This window comes from Pituophis catenifer, unplaced genomic scaffold, assembly GCF_029215685.1.
Source record: "Pituophis catenifer annectens isolate HBS135680 unplaced genomic scaffold, rPitCat1.0.hap2 SCAF_4, whole genome shotgun sequence".
In the NCBI taxonomy this organism is placed as follows: Eukaryota; Metazoa; Chordata; class Lepidosauria; order Squamata; family Colubridae; genus Pituophis; species Pituophis catenifer.
This window is the reverse complement of record NW_027256884.1, coordinates 106,594,141-106,613,158: the sequence shown is the minus strand read 5'-3', so window position 1 is coordinate 106,613,158 and position 19,018 is coordinate 106,594,141. Positions and strand designations below refer to the sequence as shown.

Here is a 19,018-nt window from a genome sequence, read left to right as displayed (position 1 = left end):
TTTTTATAAACAGTGGCTGGCAAACTGCAAGGCAACTTTTTCAGGGGGTTCAAGAGATGGGGTTATCACTTGTCAGCCAGGAGATTCAGAAGAAAAGGTAATAAAAATTCTGGTTATATGGTGATGTTTCTGGAGGAAGATTTTTGTGTGCCTTGTGTTGCTTTCAATTTCAGTCTAATACCATAGCAACTATGAAACTTAATATAAGCAGATTCTGAATTATTCTCATACATGCTGAAGTGAAGTTTATACTCCCATGTTTGTTTGAACATTGAAAAATCCCTTCTTCCTTCAAATCCCCATCAGTAAGTCAATGTGTACTTGACCTAGTGTACATGTACATACCTAAAAATCATGGAGATTTATTAATTTAATTGCTTCTGGCTGCCCATCTCAATCAAATGCCATTAATGGAAAAAGAAACAGGCATTTCTATGGAGATTCTCAGTCATCCACGTCATGGTTGTCCCAAAGGTGCTTTTTCAAGAGGTGACAGGACTTTCTGGTTTTTCTTTGAAGACATTTCGCTTCTCATCTTGGAGAAGCGAAACGTCTTCAAAGAAAAACCAGAAAGTCCAGTTGCCTCTTGAAAAAGCACCTTTGGGACAAGCAGGCATTTCCTTTTCTAGGATTGCCAGCTTCTCTCTGGGGAGAATGCCTCTGATGAGTCTGTGCAAGGATTTGAAGGGAATCTGCAAATGGGCCAGCCTCATCCGCCAGAAGGAGGTTGTCTTCCAACGGCCATCCTCCAGCTGCTTCAAACGCTTTTTCAGGTTGTTCATGTACATATACAGTACAGAGATTAGCAACAAAAGGTCTGTGCCTGCTCCTGCACTCAGAGGTGACACAGGAAAGCCCATTCAACAGATACAGCTGCTCAACTTCAATGTCTTTGCAAACAACCCCTTGAATATTTTGCACATCATTACTATCTAATCAGAAAGTCAATATGTATTAGTGATAGAGTTGTGTCACACTTTGGACCAGAAGGCAAAAGAGGGATTTGAAGTCCTTAAAGCAGGAGCAAGAAAACTCTTTTTCCAGGATCATTCATTTACTGCAAAAGCATCTTTTTGCCTTCAACTCAAAAGCACTCTTTGAAAAAGCATGAAAGGGATTCTCCCAGTAATCTAGAACCTTGGCTTACATTCTCTTTGGGAAAGAGATTTGTGTAAGTACATATATATTATGTTTCAGGGCTTATAGGCCAGTCTGCCAATTCTGCACACAGTTTAATCCCCTAGCTGGTATTAAAATCATACTATTAGTTTGAAAATAACCACATAAACTTAAAAAGAAATGTTCAGATCATTTAAGTACCATACCATAAAAATAGGGAGTACTACTTTGATCATGGCTGCTGACTTATCATATAAGTAGATGTGAATAATAAAGGATTTCATCATTCCTGTCATACCTAGTGTACAAAGATCCTGTCCAACCTTGTGATTCTTTGACTTGTTCTGCTTGGAATAGGACATAACATCGTCTTCTCTTCTGGCCTATAAATATGTTCCTGTTTAAGAAGCTCAAGGAATAAATCAGCATTGAAGACATATTGTAATGTTAATGGACTGTTAATTCTAATGTCTTGGTGTGAATCCAGTGCTGATTAATACACTGGCCATACCATGTTCAGAGTCAAGGGCTGAACAATATATTCTGCATTTATGTATTTCTTTACTATGTGTGGAAAGCAAATCAGTACTTATGGCCTATTGCACTCCTGGTCAACAACGAACAGTTTCTTTGCAAAAGGCTTGGAAATGAATTTCACTTCAGCTTCTTTGAAACAATAGAATCAGGAAGAATTATGAATGAAGGCTGTCAGGGTTCCAAGTAACACCCCCAACGAAAGAAAACGCCGAGGCTTGAGTTTCCTCAAATTTCCATTTTATTAGAGATGGCATATTGGCACATTTGGGAAAACCCAAATCTGAGAGCTTCCAGGTTTTCTCCACCCAAAGGAAAGTTCAAGTCCCTGCCCAACACCCACATGTCCATCACATGGTCCAATCCAAGCACCATTGCAACTGGAGATGCCTCCCAGTTCCAGTTGTCCAGGTGCAGGGCAAGATGTCCTTGACTTTCTGAGAAAGGAATGTTATTATCACTCTATATTGCTCTGGCTTCACACAATCCCCCCTCCCAGTTTCCCACAGTAGTAAATGTGGCAGGCCTGAAGATCCAACGAAAAAGATGGTCTGACAAAAGCAGCATATCTGCCATAACTGAAAAAAAAAATAGCTTATTCCCAGGATCTGGAGATTGCAGATAATGTTACAAATAACAACATGTAGCTTGAATGGATTTTTTTCCCTGTAAAGTTTTGAAGATTGTGAAAGCTTTTGCTTTCTGGATTTATTTGCATATTACTCTTTCAACTTCCCTTCTGTCATAATGTAACTGTGTTATTGGTTTAGTCAGTGCTAAAAATATTTGTTTTTAATTTCCCACATAATCAGTTTTCTCTCTGCACTGGGTCTCCTCCCAGTTTTTGGCCATATGCATAAAATAATAACAAGAGAAAGTAAACCTTTGTCCTTATTTTTGTATGTGGAATTAGAGAATGTTCAGCTTTAACTTTCCATCAGCATATCTATCTTTCTGGGATAATGAGGTTTGTAGTTTCCAACCCTTATAGGATTTAACCAGTGATAATTATTTTAGTGAAAAAGCATTTATTAATGATCTATTGGTTTGTCCTGGCATGCCATAAGCTTTATATAGCCTGGCAGTGACGAAGTCCATTTGCCACAAATTAGGGTTTTTTCGAAACTAAGCAAATCTATCTAATGTAATTAAAACTGAATTTCTCCTGCCTTTTCCCATCCAAATGACAATATATTTTAATTCACAGACCAAAGCAACATTCCAGGGCCATATTTTGTGTTCCCTCTGGACACAAGATTACATTATTAGAATATACTCATTCATTTACATTGACTAATTCAAAGATTATATGTTGCCTGATTGCTCTTTTTATATTAGTTGAATTAAGTATTCAGAGGGTACCTCAAGTCATGCAGAAAGTTGGGATATTGGCTATAAGACAAACTCTGACAAAAATCTGTCAGATCTCATATCCCTTTCTATCTGACTTCATATTTAGATCATCAAACCGGACAGAACTAGTTAAATGGCATTTTATAGGAAAGACTTCTGTATGTATCAACTAAAGCAATAAATGCTTAAAACTGCAGTGTTTCCTATATTAAGTAAGTTAGGATTAATTCACCAATAACTGTCTGTAGTGGATTACAGCTAACAACTTTGTCTGATTCTTAGCTGTGCCTTTGTATAATATTGTACAGCAAGGCAACTTTCAGTCAAATATGCAGCATTAGGACATTTCAGGATACTGCTGAGTAATTTAAAAATCAATGTTATTATTTTATTCATTTTCTCATGCTGTACAGCAAACAATATTGGTTTCATTCTGGCTAGGGAAACAGGGTGGCCATAAAGAAAAGGCTAAGTAAGGAAAAATATTGAAGGCCTGAGATTTTACACAAATTTGTACAGGTAGTCCTTGACTTACAACCACAACTGAGCCCAAAAATTTCCATTGCTAAGCAAATAGTTGTTAATTGAGTTTTGACCCATTTTACAAGCTATAGTTGTTAAGTGAATCACTGCAGTTGTTAAGTTGCATGGTCATTAAATGAATCTGGTTTTCCCATTGACTTTGCTTGTCAGAAGATGCAAAGGTGATCACATGACCTCAGGACACTACAACCACCCTAAATACATGTGAGTTGCCAAGCGTCTGAATTTTGATCACATGACCAAGGTATACTGAAACAGCTGTAATTGTGAAAAACGGTCATAAGTCACTTTTTTCAGTGCCATTGTAACTTCAAACGGCTGCTAAATTAATGGTTGTAAATCAAGGGTTACCCATATGTGGTGCAACTGGAGATACTGCTAAGACAAACCTTTTAAATGCCAAAAATTCATTGTTTTTATCCAGTGAAGGATGTAGGCAGTGGTAGAATTATATATTTGTAATGCAACATATTTTAAAAATGGTGTACTAATGTCTAAGTCAGTGTTTCTCAACCTTGGTAGCTTGAAGATGGGTGGACTTCAACAGTATTTTTAAAAAATGAATCATATTATTTGTTTAGAAAGGTATATGCTGCATATTCTGTCATTGCTCCAAACGGATTACAACATACAGAAAACCTATTTTAAAAAATCATAATCACCATCTTTTTAAAAAAAAAATTCTAAAAACACTAGGGAGCTTTAAATCTCCTCCTAAACTGTAATAAGTAGGTAGCAGAGCATGCTGTTAAAAATATGACAGTGAATATCCTGCAAATAACTTGGACCTGACCTTCTATTTAAAAAAAATGGGACAATCCTGCTTACCTTATATGTTTGCTTACCTCAACCCGCCTAAATATTGTTTGAAACCTGCATGATACTAAAAGAGCCTAATCAATTTGCATCCACAGCTTTTTAAAATTTCTTAAAATGGAAATTTTAAAATTATGAAAACATAGACTTCATAATTCCCACATTATGTTCTGTTTTTGTAACCTTTTCCTTCCAGTCTGTTGCATCTTGCTGGTGAAGATTTTGGAAATCACAAGCTAGTATATATTATTTGGCCAGTTCTAATACATACTATCTTATTATGGGATTTGATTTTTTTCTTTCAGATCACTCTTGTCTATAAGAGAATTGCAACTATTGATTTTACAATGATGATTAAGATTTCTGAGCCATGCATGTTGTGTACTTGATACATCCTGAATCACTTTAGCAACTCAAAATAAACTCTGCTAATTGTAGTAAGAGACTAGTAGGAATGGCTGTGCTTTTCCAGTTGCATGCATTACACTGACACTTTACTTTCTTTCCTTTCCTTTTTCCTGTGCCATGCTTGCTGTGTAGCAAATGGAATCTCTTGCAGTAAGTTAAACATTCTTTTCATATTCTTTGTCCATTAAAATATGGACTAATACACTGTTTTAACTCTTAGCATGTTTCTCCTTTTTCACTTTCTTATTTATTCAGTGTACAATCATTGTTATTAAATTATTTGTTTTTATTTTATTTTACTATACAGTTTCCCATTCAAGTTCCTTGAATGGAGCTTTCTTTGTTTATAAATTCTGACCATGTAACATTTAACTCCAATTATTATATGAATTTTATTTGAAAGTATATTAGCCTTCTTTAATTATCAGGGCACTCAGTTGCTTCTCTTCTGAATAAATCAAACTAATAGAATACTTTATTAAAGAAATGACTTGTTTCCTGATCTCATCAGCCATCACTGCAGCAAACTAGCTACATTATTATTTCATATGAGACGACTGTTATTTGTAGCCTTAATTGGTCATTTCTCTTGAGGACCAGATACCTAGTTATCAATTACAAATTCACTACATATATTCATAATGCAAGAAGGAGTTCAACTGCTTTTAAGTGGCTACTGTATAATGACTTATCTTGTAACAAACGATAATCTACAACCACATGGATTGATATGACATTAAGTAACTGACTTTCAGAATTTACAGTAGTCATTTGCAGTCACATACAAAAGTTATTGGGCAATAAGTCTGAATCTGTAGTCTGCAGATAAATCTATTATTTTAACCATTAAGGTAGTATAAATTGTGAATGCTCCAACACTGGAAATTTTAAAGAAGATGTTGGATAACCATTTGTCTGAAGTGATGTAGGGTTTCCTGCCTGGGCAGGGGGTTGGACTAGAAGACCTCCAAGGTCCCTTCCAACTCTGTTATTCTATTCTATTCTAAGTGCTTCTTCGAGTGGACACCAAAATAAAATGGGGTCCAGATCATAAAATAGCATCAAATTCTCACAAGAGTTTGGCTTTTTTACACCAAGTCCGTAAGATTTCAAGAGGGAATGTTAATAAAACAAAAACAGTAATAATTCTAATATAACATTACAGTTCCACAGTTTAATGTTTTTGGCTTATGTGGTGATCCTGAAGGCTTTCAATGAAAATAAAATCTTCTAGATAAATGAAAAGTTTAAAGAACAGCTGCTATAATTTTTAAAGTTAGGGAATCACCATGAACATAAATAAACCATGAAACAAATATAGTTTAGAGTAAATCTTTTAATTTTAATTTATCTGGCTCAATTTAAGCAAGAGTTCCCATAAAAATTATTTATCTATTCTCAATATCTGAGTCCATTATTTATTTATTTATTCAAAGGGTCAGTCATTCCATGAAATTACAATCCCAGAATCCATTGTGCCATTTCACAATGAGCCATGTTTTGCAATGAAATCAACTATGAGCTCTGCCACTAGGCAACTTAATATTTCACCCCGTAACAATTATATCTAAACTATATTTTTTCATAATAATTTTTATAATAAACTAGTTTCATAACCCATGTTTTGAAATTCTGTTGTTTTAACAAAACATAGATAAGATTAGCCACAATATTTTGATAGAAGACAAAACAGTAAAATAAAATTAATAAAAATAGAAGAGAAGGCTTTGAAGTTTCTTCTCATGGTCATATAGGAGAAGAAAAGGGAGAATATAGAGGCATTAATCTGTTTCCTATCACAATAAATTACAGTTTACGATCCCAGAATGTAGTTTGATACTACTTGAAGTAAAAACACAACTTGCTGGTTCTTACAATTCATGTCACAATTAATTTGTAAAAGTAATGCACATTGCATTGAGAGATAAAATAGATGAAATGTTAAAGTCATTCTGGTAATGTTAGTTTAATAAAAAGAAATGATGTAAGAAGAGATTCTGCATCATAAAGTTTAATAAGACTCAGCATTTCAAGTCCTACAAGATAGATCATCATTATTAATTCCATATTGCTTGGGAGTAAGAAAGAATGGCTTGCAACTGTGTTCATGGCAGTGGAAAAAATTATATCAGGGATAACTGATATAGAGGCTTATATTTTAGCAGCTCTGCTATTCTAATTCATCATCAGCCTAAAGAAACATTAAACAAATGATGTAGAAATAGCATAAAATACTCATAATAGTTTCATATTGTTTTGTAACTCCTGAATCTTAGTTTCTGTTGCAAAGCACATTATGGAAAAATCCAAGCTGTCACCTTTTAATAGTAACTCTCTCTTCTACTATTGTTTTTTTTTTTTTAGCAATTGGAACTGTGTCAGAGATTATATAAGCTGCACTTCCAGTTATTGTTACTTTTTCAGTCATACTGTAAACTCATCGGACAAGTGCATGAAGTTAGTACAATGCCAGAGGTATGTAGCAAGAAAAGAAAAGACGAGAAGCATCTTTTCCTGGAGTAATTGCTGTAGTCTTCTGATTAATGTTTATTTCTTTCACCAGATCAGGTGAATTTTAAGTGATCGGTAATGAACATTTAAATTTTGGTGGACAAGAATCATAATGGAAGGAATAATTATGAAAAGTGAATAGGAGTGGAATTAAGTACTCTTTTTTCCTCTGTCTACCCCAACCCCACCCCCAGTTTTTTAACTGTGTAATGCCTATACTAGAAGTTATCCCCACAATTCCTATTACAGAATCATGGGGAAACTCTGGTGCCAATCACACTCTTATATTTTTATTGGGCCCTGAACACATTGTGGTCTGAAGATTGTCTATTAAGCACTCTCTTTTAAAATTATAAATGTAGAAAACTTTAAAGCATTTGGTAGATTTTATGAAAATGTCTCATTTTAAGAAAACATTTCGATATTTTTACATATACATTTTGCTTCTCCTTTATACAGAGAGAGAGAGAGAGCTAAAGTTGGCACATCATTCTCTACACTCCATTTTTTCCCACAGGAATGTTGAATAAAATATTGGCAAAAAGTGACTAATGTAATATCCGTCAGTTGAATTTCATGGCTGAGAAAAGACTTCCCTACCCTAATTTTAATACTGAAACTATAGTATTACAGTAAGCTGCATGTAGCATATAGTGGGCTACTCTTAAATAGGCTTGTGGAATGGTTTTTAAAAAGCATAGTTCATCTAAATGCTATATATTTATTCTTTAAATTATAATCCAACACTAATCATGGAATTATGAAATGGTATTTCATGATAGTAGTATGATGTTCCTTGGAATTAGTATTCTTGCCCTATTTTTGTCCAAAATGAAGCAGAACCTAACCACCTAGAAGTATAAAATGTAACCTCCAGGTAAGAATTGCTGATGAGTTGCCTTGACTTCAAACATCAAGGAATTGATGTTTAAATTGAAATCAATACAGCCTTTTAAATTTAATAGTACTGGTAGTATATCATTACAGCCATAAGCTTCAGTCTACAATAACGTATTGTTAATTATTGGCTTTCATGAAGTCATAAAGCCAACACCTGCAGTGTCCCACCTGATTCTAAAAAGAAGGGAAATAAGTTTGATGTCCTTTAACAACCTCATTTTATGAGATCTTTCAGATTTTTAAAAATTATTGATACAGTTTTCCCCACCTCAATTTATAGAGAGTAGGCTGAATAAAGGAGGTTAAAAATACAAGGATAACCATCAGTGGTGAAATCCAAATTTTTTTACCACCAGTTCTGTGGGTGTGGCTTGGTGGGCATGGCAGGGGAAGGAGACTGCAAAATCCCTATTCCCTCCCCACTCCAGGGGAAGGATATTGCAAAATCTCCATTCCCATCCCACTCTGGGGCCAGCCAGAGGTGGTATTTGCCAGTTCTCTGAACTACTCAAAATTTCCACTACTGGTTCTCTGAACTGCTCAAAATTTCCTCTACCGGTTCTCCAGATCCTGTCAGAATCTTCTGGATTTCACCCCTGGTAACAATACTGTGTTATCTGAGATTCATGATCCAGAAGTCATGGAGTTAAGCAGAATCCACCCCTTGAAGCCACGCCCAGAAGTAGAAACAGAACCATTGAAAAAGAGTGCCTTTTACTCTGATTTTAGGTAGTCAGTTGAGAGGGATACCATGTTTAATGTGATTCACAACCCATTTATTCCAGTCTCACAAAATACAAACATGCAGTTGAAAAGCAGTGTGGTTTAGTGGTTAAGATGTTAGACTAGAATCAAGGGGCTGCAGGTTCTAATTCTTTCTCAGGCATGCAAACCTATTGGATAAGCTTGAGTTAGTCATTTTCTCACAGCCCCCAAACAATAACATAACACAGTGTAAGGGTCTGTAACAAATCAGCTGAAGAACAAAACCCTTGTCATGCATTGATCTTGTAAACTGGGCAAATATAACACAAAAGAAGTAGACTCTGTAGCCAAGCTGGACAGGCTAAAAAGAAATAATAAGATAGCATGAAGTAGTGTGGAAGATATAAATCTTATTTTAGAACAGTGAGGTTGAAATGTATGATTAAATGCTTAGAGCATTTTATTTTGGTTAAAAAATATTCTTAATAAATCCATAAAGTTGGGTTAATGTACAATGATTTGATTGAGTTTAATACAGTAAATAACATTTTATTTTAATTAATATCTCTTACATTTTTTAAAAAGCAAGAATCAGTTTATGATATTCTTTAACTTGTAAAACACCCTATATTCCTCCCCTGGTTTTAAAATCAGGACAAGATGTACCAAATATATTGTATATTCTTAATTAATTTTCATATGGATATTGTTCCTCCTAATTTAAATAATTCATCTGTCCTTGAATTTTGCATCTTTTATATGAGAGAGAAAAATGTATGTTGGTGAAAATGATTGTTTTTTTTCCCTTTCACAGCTCCTAAATATGTCACGAGAACTGAGTGAGTTAAAGAAAAACCTTAAGGAAGCGAGTGCTGCCATTGCACTTGATCCATCGATTATAGAAAGTGATACCTCTGAACCCATGTTCACTTCTACAGAAATAGCTATTCAATTTATGCTAGAGTGTCTGAAAAACAATGAACTTGGAAAAGCTCTTCATCAAATAAGAGAATGCAGGTACATTGGAATAGATGACTAATGTATTGTATTTTCCTATTTTCTCTGAAGAGCAGCTATCAAATACTGTATGTTTTTACTGAATAATACTGAATATTATTGCTGAATTTATATAGATAGATCCAGATTAAAGGGACTCATTTCAATCTAATAAATGAGAAATAATTAAACATTCATTAGGTATCTCTATACATTTTTTAAAAATGTTATATTTTTGGAACACAGTCTATTATCAGTTTCCCTTGCTTAGAGAAATGAAGGTTTGGTATTGAAATTTTTAAAAAACCCTGTCTTGATCACAAATTAAGTTTTGTATGTTGAAAGAAACAAAGTTCTAGTATGTTATGCCAATTTAGTGAACATACTGGTTTTGTCCACTAAACTATCTATGGATTGTTTTCAAGCTTCTTTTGCATGAAATATATACATGAGATAGTACCAAAAGCAAAAAACAAAAACAAAAAAACAACCGATCATATCTGTTTGCTTTGTCAGAAGCATTATCTTGTAAAACCCAATGGATTCAAACAAATAAAAAAGAGAACCTGCTTTATACAAAAAGCCAGGAGTTTTAAAGTTACTTTACTAGCTAATAATGAAGCTTCCTTCCCTTCCTTCAAAAGAGAAACAAACCTTGAAGAGGAATCTTCTTAAATGCATTGCAGTGCATATTGCAATTAATATCTTTGCACTTGAAGGTTTTTTCCCTTCATTTTGTGATATCCATAACACTGGGATGTTTTTTTGTTGTTGTTGTTGTTTTTTACCTTTTTATATGTGTAGCCACAGAATTAAAGAAATGAGATTTCATTTGCATTAAACAGTATTTTAGTAGCATATACTGTATTTTTGTTTCATTGCAGGAATTTATGGCCGAATGACATTTTTGGAAGCAGTTCGGATGATGAAGTCCAGACTCTACTGAATATTTACTTCCGGCACCAAACACTAGGGCAATCTGGCACTTATGCATTGGTAGGCTCTAACCAAAGCCTGACCGAAATCTGTACGAAGCTGATGGAGCTGAACACAGAAATCCGGGACATGATCCGGCGAGCTCAAAGCTACCGAGTGATCAATTCTTTTCTTCCAGATTCCAGTGTTTCTGGCACGAGTCTCTGACAAAAGTCTGGTGCCCCCTACCTCTTTCAGGCTGGGATTGCTTCCATGCTGGGATGAAATGGTTCAGTGCATTTTCAGCTTTAGAAAGAGTTGGTCAAGTCATACTCAATGTTGTTACTTTTACAATATTTTCCAAGAAAAGTTGGGCAGTGTTTTCAGAGTGCAGTCATAATATAAGGACAAAGGTAACGTCAAATCCTTTGTTCTGAACTACACACCCAAATGACTTTCACAGGGCAACTGCAATTCACTACTGAAGAAGTGACTTCCTTACATACCAAAGACTACTACACTGAGCAAGACTTCCTTTCTAGAAAATAGTTTTAGATATCAAAAGTGCAATCTCTCCTTCACTTGAGGATTTTTTTTTTAGTTTTGTACATTTATTCCTTTGACCAAGTTATTAAAAACAGGCAGAATGAAGCTAGCGACAGGATATTGAAAGACTGTCACTGCGAAAGCTGAGAGCCTCTGCATATGAAAGTTGTTGTAAAGGACTACAAATGTGCACTGTATTTAAATATGATTACTGTATCTTCTAAATAGAGAAAAAATAAGCTGCTATGAAGTACATTTGTTGATGTTGCTAGGCTACTGTCTTGGAAGGTACTAGATCCTATTTCAAGAGGTCTGTTATTAAGACCCAAGTACCTATGAATGGACGAAGATTTTTTTAAAAAAAGATTTTGGCTGCTTTTTACTAGAGAGTTGCTTTTATGTATATTTATATTAAGAATGCTGGCCTGGCATAAGTTGTCATTTTGTAGAAAAATATCACGTCTGATTTAAGTTCTTTTGAACTGGTACATGCATCTTTTAATTTTAATGTACATTTGGATTTTAACACTGAAATTATTGAGTACAGATCAGATTTACTTTCTATTTTCAAGTGGGGGGTTGCTTATTAGTAATATATGTTCCTGTTTTCTAGCAATATTTTTTTTGCACTTACTGCTGTAAAGAGTTAAAATAAGTGCATGTAAGTTATTTGCACATTTGAGACACTTTTATTCCAACATTGTGTGTGTCGCTTATTCACCCTGTAAATACATTTAAAGGTTTTTGTGAATTTTCTTTTAATATTTTGATCATTACAGATCTCAAGTATAAAAGACTATATATGTGTATGTCTACATACATGCAAACATCTATATACATACACATTAGCGTGTAAATGTACTAAATTGTAATGAGTTTATGGTATAATATATATGGAAACAATTCTATAAGAATATTTTGAAATCAGGTTCTTTTATAGTTGGGCTTGAATCAACATGTAAATTAGTCCAACTTTTATGTGCTCACTATGCATCCAAACATTAACCTGCACAAATTGATATAAATTGAACAAAGTCCCTTAAATTTAATGTATTCTTGCTCAACCCGTTCTCTCTAGCTAAGCTTTGTCAATCTGGCGTCTTCCAGAGATGTTGGGACCACTAATACCAGAATTTCTAACTAGAGAATATACTGGAATTCTGGGACTTACAGTCCAAACAAGTGGGAAAGGAACCAGGCTGAAAGGGCTTCTGCGAATATATGAAAATCGATAAGACTTCTCTGTTCTCCCTTCCTCAAAACACTAATTTGAGCATATTTAAGAGAAGTATTAGTTTGAATTGTAATGGAAAAATCAAGCTGTAAGAAATATATTGTTATGCAAAATGTAAGTGTACTTATTCTGTAACACCATGATTGAGCAGATGGGCTCTAGAGGTGTGAACCTCCTCCTGTTGGATTGTGCCGCCTTTATTATAGAAGCCAATTTAAAATTTTGTTTCCTAAAAATGATTCAAACAGGGATTCAAAGAGTGTATCTCACATTCAGACTATAAAATCAACATGTCATTTGCTAGGTATATATCTTGGTTTCTTTTTCCCTATTGAGTTGAAAGAGAGACTAGCTTTATGCTTAGTGATTAAGGCCTACTACCATAATCATATGAATTTGAGGAGTATTAATGGGATATAAAGTTATTTTTATTGCTTATAATCTTGTGTGGCAAGTCCGTGTCAGCTAACCCTCATGAAAGCTAACATGAAGTGCCTCTTTCACTGTGTGACTCAAGTGCTGCCCTACTCACTTAGTTACTATTCTCTTTAGAGGAATGCTTTGTAAGAGATTAACAGATGTTTCTGAGTGTTAGTAAACCTAATATAATTGAACAAATGAAGTTCATGTTTCTTCTTCATTGTGCTATTTACCACTCTTGTATAGCACAGGCTTAAATCATTTTCTGAAATGAAATATCAACCTACACACATGTACATATCTCTACGAACTATCATAATCATGCTTAATTGAACTGTGTTTGCAACTTCAGAACATGTGTTGTTTTCAATATAATTTTGCTACTACTTTTATCATCCGAAAACCACTGAAAATAAGATGGAAGCTTCATTTAACCATCAATTTCCACATCTCCTTGCTAAAATCCAACAGAAATGGGGGCAAACTCATTACACGTGCAACTACTCAGGTTACTTTTTTTTTTATCAGTGTATGAAATAGATATGAAAATCTCAGTTGCTTATGAAGAGTGACCAAATCTTATCACATTCTTCCTGTTTTTACATTGGCTTGAAATTGCATATTTAATCTATAGTGCTATGAAACTCAGTATGCATCTCTTCTAATATAGGCCTAATCAGTCAATTTTGCAAGTTAGTTTTGAGAGTAATGTCCCTCCTAGGACAAAAGTGCTAACGTGTTAATAGTTTAACATGTGCCACAAAATTCAAAGTAGCAGTACATCAGCAATCTGATGTTGTCTTATATTATTAATACCAAATACCGAAGTAAACTTAACTATTAATATGTTCAGGTATTTTTTCAACAAAACAGACAGGCCATCTGTTGATTCAGGAAGACTACTGTTACCCCTATCATATAAATCTATTACATATTCTATTTTCCTTCAGTGATTTAAGACTTACTTTCATGTGTCTTTATAGAATACCATAGTAGATACGAAAGTATACTGCTCAATCTTTATCAAACTTCAATATGTTCAATTATATTCAGAATCCTGATACCGTATCACTGTTTCTACAAAAAGATTGCAGGAATATAGTATTGTTTGCAAGATTTAATCTAGCACATAATTTCCCTCTAAGCTTTCCATTTTTTTCTAGTTAAGCGTGTCAGCTCTCCCATCTCTTTTTAATGCTCATCAAGGGAAATACAATTTAATTAGAATTTAAGTTTTATTAATTAGGCAGTACAGTGATAAATTACAAATATATCTTAGCATTACAAACATCTTTAGTCCATTATCCATTGCCAGGTCAGAATCCTAAAGTCAAATCCATATTATGAAACAAAGTGCATAGCTAAATGCAACCTCAGCACACAAACTGCACAGATCAAACAATGTATTTGAAGCTGTAGGTGTTGTCACAAGATAATCTTTTGCCTTTACAGCGGCCACATAGCTCTTGCCGGTGGGGTCTCTTGAGGTCAATGTGCCTTTTTTTCTGGGGACAGGAGCAACGAGTCTTTGAACAGATCTTAGGATAACAAACTTGAATTAGTAGAAGAAATCAAAACCTATTCCAAAGTTTATTTTTCTTTTGATTATACTTAGTGATCTTCTAGAAACTTTTGAACTATAAAAGATTTAAAATATTATATTAACTAAGATACAAGTTAATCCTATTGCATAAATGTGCCACAGATGCCAAGTAACATTAACCAAAGATACGCTTTCATAAGGATAAGCACCCTACACCCATGTTGAACCAAAATTAAGGAAAGTTTTAAAAATGGCTATATCCTATATTTTTAATAGTGTAGTAACAACCATGCTCTGAAGTTCTCTATCCTTCAGGTTAGTTTTGGTTATTAAGAACCGGGGTGTCAAACTCACAGCCCATGGGCCAGATGTGTCATGCGCTGGCCATGCCCACCTGTTTTAGCAAAGGGGGGAAGTCACGATGTCACATGACATGAGTTTGACACCACTGAAGAACAAGGAAATGAAGTATCTGAATTATCCATACTTATTGGTGAACAGCAGATACTTAAGTCTTCCCAAATATCTATTAAGTCCAAAAGTATAATTTGACAAAAAGTTATTATATATGAATGATATAATTTACCATAAATGTAAGTGCCTTATAGTTCAGATGCACCAAATTTCCAATTTCCAGGGGGAGTCTGAGCTAACACTCTGCCTATTGTATCCAAAATCTGCGAAATGATAGCCTTTCTATGAGAAGTTTTAAAGTTCCACATTTATTGCCGCTATTTGTTGAGGTAGAGGAAGACAACTTACGGAAGTCAATTTGTCTCCGAGAATTGTATTGCATATTACAATATTATGATTCAAATAGTTCTTTAATACACTGCAATTTTAAGCCAGAAAAAAAAAGCTCCATTTTTTTTTTTGATATTTTTAAAAATGTGCTAATAGAAGTTGCTGAATATCGAGTGTTACTTACATGGCACTGAATTGCTTCTACTTTATAGGGATTAAAGCTCTTTTGACACTTGCGACAAAGCTGCTTAAAGTATACCTAAAAATGAAAGTGGTACATTTGAGAGGGGAGAGTCTCAGAATCTTTAAAATGTAGCATCAAAAAATTATACATTGAAGCACAACTGAACCAAAACTCATTGTACCAAACAGACATTAAAAGTTCTTAGTCAGCTCATTTTATGATTTCCTATTAACATGGCACCATTTAACCCAAAGCAAAAAAAAAAAAAGTTTGTGTAGCAAAATGTAACTATAACTGATGTTAAGAAAAAGTGAAGAAGAATATCATGAACTGTGAACCAACAACATGCTGCCTTCCAGCATTTGCAGTTGGTCACCACTATAGTTAACAGGTAAACATTGCACAAAAGCATCACTTTAAGTTTGCACCTCTCATTCAATTAAAACTGCCTAAAAAGATTCTGCAAGTTTGAGACAGTTACATTTTCTAATGGGCAGTCCAGACATTGAATCCTTTTCTGAAATTTACACCTTAAACAGTAGAAGCATTTTTTTCTAATGTTCCCTTAAACATACCTTATTGGTTCCAGAAATGCACCATACATAGGCACTTTCCCATCTGGTCTTACAGTCATTGCAATGGAAATAGCCATATTTCTGTTCTAAGAACTGCAACGGAAAGATGTTCATGAACAGTAAATACTAAATTTGCTTTGCAAGATTATTCTTAAATCATAAACATTTACTTTAATTAACTAAAATAACATTTAAAGCAGTTTTTAAATGCAGAAATTTGAGGAAAATAATAATAACTTTGTCATTGTACGTGTATACAGTTTACCCATACAACGAAATTCACTTAACACCCAAAGACCAAGTCCAACACACATTCCCATTCCATTGACCATATATTTACCTTGTTCTGCAAGCATGAAAAAAAGCATTCTCCAAATATTAAGATTCAATTATTTCTGGCCAAATACAGATTTGTTCTACTCCCACAGCCAAATATATCCATTCTATTTAGACACCTTCAAGGACTTTATACCCATTTCTCATTCAGAGGTGAAGTTACCCCACACACAGGGGTGAAATCCAGCAGATTCAGGAGAACCGGTAGTGGAACTTTTGAGCTGTTCGGAGAGCCTTGGTGGCGCAGCAGACTAAGTGCTGTTAAGTAACACTAGCTGCCTGCAATTACTGGAAGCTCGAATCTCACCAGGCTCAAGGTTGACTCAGCCTTCCATCCTTTCGAGGTAGGTAAAATGAGGATTCGGATTGTGGGGGCAATAAACTGACTTTGTATAAAAAAGACCACCACTGGGGGGGGAGCCAAAAGCCCTACTAAGCAGGTATATACAAAAGTATGAAGGCTATTGCTTAACGCATTGTAAGCCACCCTGAGTCTCCGGAGAAGGGCGGCATATAAATTGAACCAATAAATAAATAAAACCGGTAACAGAAATTTTGAGTAGTTCGGAGAACCAGCAAATACCATCTCTGGCTGGCCAGAGTGGGGTGGGAATGGAGATTTTGCAATATCCTTCTCCTGGAGTGGGGTGGGAATGGAGATTTTGCAGTATCCTTCCCCTGCCACGCCCATTAAGCCACACCAAGCCATGCCCACAGAACCGGTAGTAAAAAAAATTGGATTTCACCATTGCCCACACAACAATTACAGTACTATCCCAGAGAGATAAGCTACTAAGTACTAAACTCAAAAAAGGGAAGCCAGAACCATAGGAGTATAAAAAAAAGATCTGTATTTAACCAGATTCTATACAATTCTTAATCCCAACACCTCTTGCGAATATACTGTTAAACTCCTTGCCTGTGTTTGGGGTGGAGGTAGGGCGTCAGAAACGTGACAAAGGAACATTACACCCTGGCTGTATTCGCACGTTCGCCATACACGTTGCCTGGTTTGTTCAAATGTCAGGCCTTGTGGGCTAGTGCAGCGTTTCTCAACCTCCGTTACTTTAACTCGCAGAATTCAGTTCCCAACCGGCTGGGGAATTCTGCGAGTTGAAGTAAACACATCCTAAAGCCGCTAAAGAGGTTGGGCTAAGCCAGGCAAGCCAAGGCTCCAGCTAACACCACATTTCTTCCAAGGCGTTTTGAAAAACTCCCCCCTTCTGCGCCTTCCATCATCAAAGCGCGGCTGCCAGAGGCCGCGGAGGGCTTTCCAACCGAGCGCCGCGTCTGAGGGAAACCACCGCGCCGCTCACCTGGAAGGTGGTTCTTCTGCCCTCTTCGTCGAGGCGACTCCCGCCTTCCTCAGCCTCGCCTCCTTTTCCGACCTCTTGCTGCTGCTGCTGCTGCTGCTGGGCAGAGTATCCGACGGCGTGCCCCGGCAGCTCGTCCTCAGCTCCCGCCTTCTCATCGGCACCGCCGTCCCCTTTCTCTACGGACGTTCCCTTTTCCTCGGATTCCTGGTTGAACTGAAACGAAGCCGGCCCTTCAGGGTGCGCCTTCGGTTTCTCCGCCGCTTCGGGCAAAGTAAAGAGGCGGCGACCGAGCACGGGCGAGTAGAAACCTGGGAGCGGTGGCTCCCGGTTGATCCGGCCCGAGGGGCTTTGAGGTCGGACGGCCTGGAGCGGCCGGGATCCGAGCGAGCATTGCACCGCGGCGTCCGCCCGCGGGTTCACCTGGACGCCCACTTCTTTGGTGTTGGCTTTACGGAGCCGCGGGGTGAGGCCCGGGCTGACGTGCGACAGCAGCGCCTTTAGCTGCGCTCGCTTGTAAGTGTCCAAATAATCCGGCGAAGTCACCGGAGGAGTCGCGGAAGGGGCCGTGAGCACCCCTCGGTAGGGATTGGAGATGCCGCTGCATTTGCTTTGCTTCCAGCTCGGCTGCTTCTGCTTGGGCGGTAGCCTCGAGGCCACGTTGTGGCTTGGAGTAAAGCTGGTTCCATAACTTTGATAAACGCTGTAAGGCGGATAAACGAAGCGGTCCATGCCGGGACAGGGAGCCTGGTTTAAGGGGAGGCTTCCTGCCTCCCTCGCTTTTATCGGCCCCAGGAGTACCGGTTGCAATTAGTGCTCATTAACTAGTGGCGAAAACCAATAAACCCTCTTAATGAAGGAACAGTTGCACTGACTACGTCGCTCGTAAAGTACGCTGGAAATTTACGCACCGGAGTTGTGCGGAGTTAACAGATTTTGGACCCGCTAACGACCATGCGCGTTCGCTTTATAAAGCGCTTCCACTAAATGTTTGCAACCAAGAACCAAGGTTTTGGATTGAGTTGGTTGTAACCGGAAAGATGAAACTACAAGAGGATTCAGCAGATCTTTTGAAGATAAAGGGTTACTTTACCGAAAATTAAGTCGTACCAAAATATCAGGGAGTGGAAACATTTACTCCAAGGTAGTACATTGATATCAACTGACTTTTGGAGATGCAATCCAGTAAACATCTAACATTGGCCCGGTTGCAATACAACACTCTGTTCTTTACAAACCTAGTTATCCAAACAACACTGGTTCTCATAGTCAAAATGTGATTTAGTGTGCTGTGGAAATCCAAACAATAAAGTTAAATTATTT

At 36.4% G+C, this 19,018-nt stretch overlaps 2 protein-coding genes across 2 annotated transcripts in view; one reads left to right on the top strand and one right to left on the bottom strand.

Annotated features, from left to right (window-relative positions):
• FRY (FRY microtubule binding protein) overlaps nt 1–12,268 on the top strand; it is a 152,954-nt gene extending 140,686 nt beyond the window's left edge. Inside the window, exons 58-61 of the mRNA XM_070942813.1 lie at nt 14–97; nt 7,138–7,248; nt 9,704–9,906; nt 10,770–12,268. Coding sequence (XP_070798914.1) covers nt 14–97; nt 7,138–7,248; nt 9,704–9,906; nt 10,770–11,028 — 657 coding nt within the window. The 3' untranslated portion in view covers nt 11,029–12,268. The remainder of the gene's footprint in view (nt 1–13; nt 98–7,137; nt 7,249–9,703; nt 9,907–10,769) is intronic.
• A 1,997-nt stretch (nt 12,269–14,265) lies between these two features.
• Nucleotides 14,266–18,427, bottom strand: ZAR1L (zygote arrest 1 like). The gene is made up of 4 exons (XM_070943860.1): nt 17,699–18,427; nt 16,047–16,139; nt 15,472–15,546; nt 14,266–14,538 (listed from the first exon to the last, which is right to left on the bottom strand). Exons 1-4 carry the CDS (start codon nt 18,425–18,427, stop codon nt 14,395–14,397), a joined length of 1,041 nt encoding a protein of 346 aa, XP_070799961.1. The 3' UTR covers nt 14,266–14,394.
• Between the last annotated feature and the right edge of the window lie 591 nt (nt 18,428–19,018).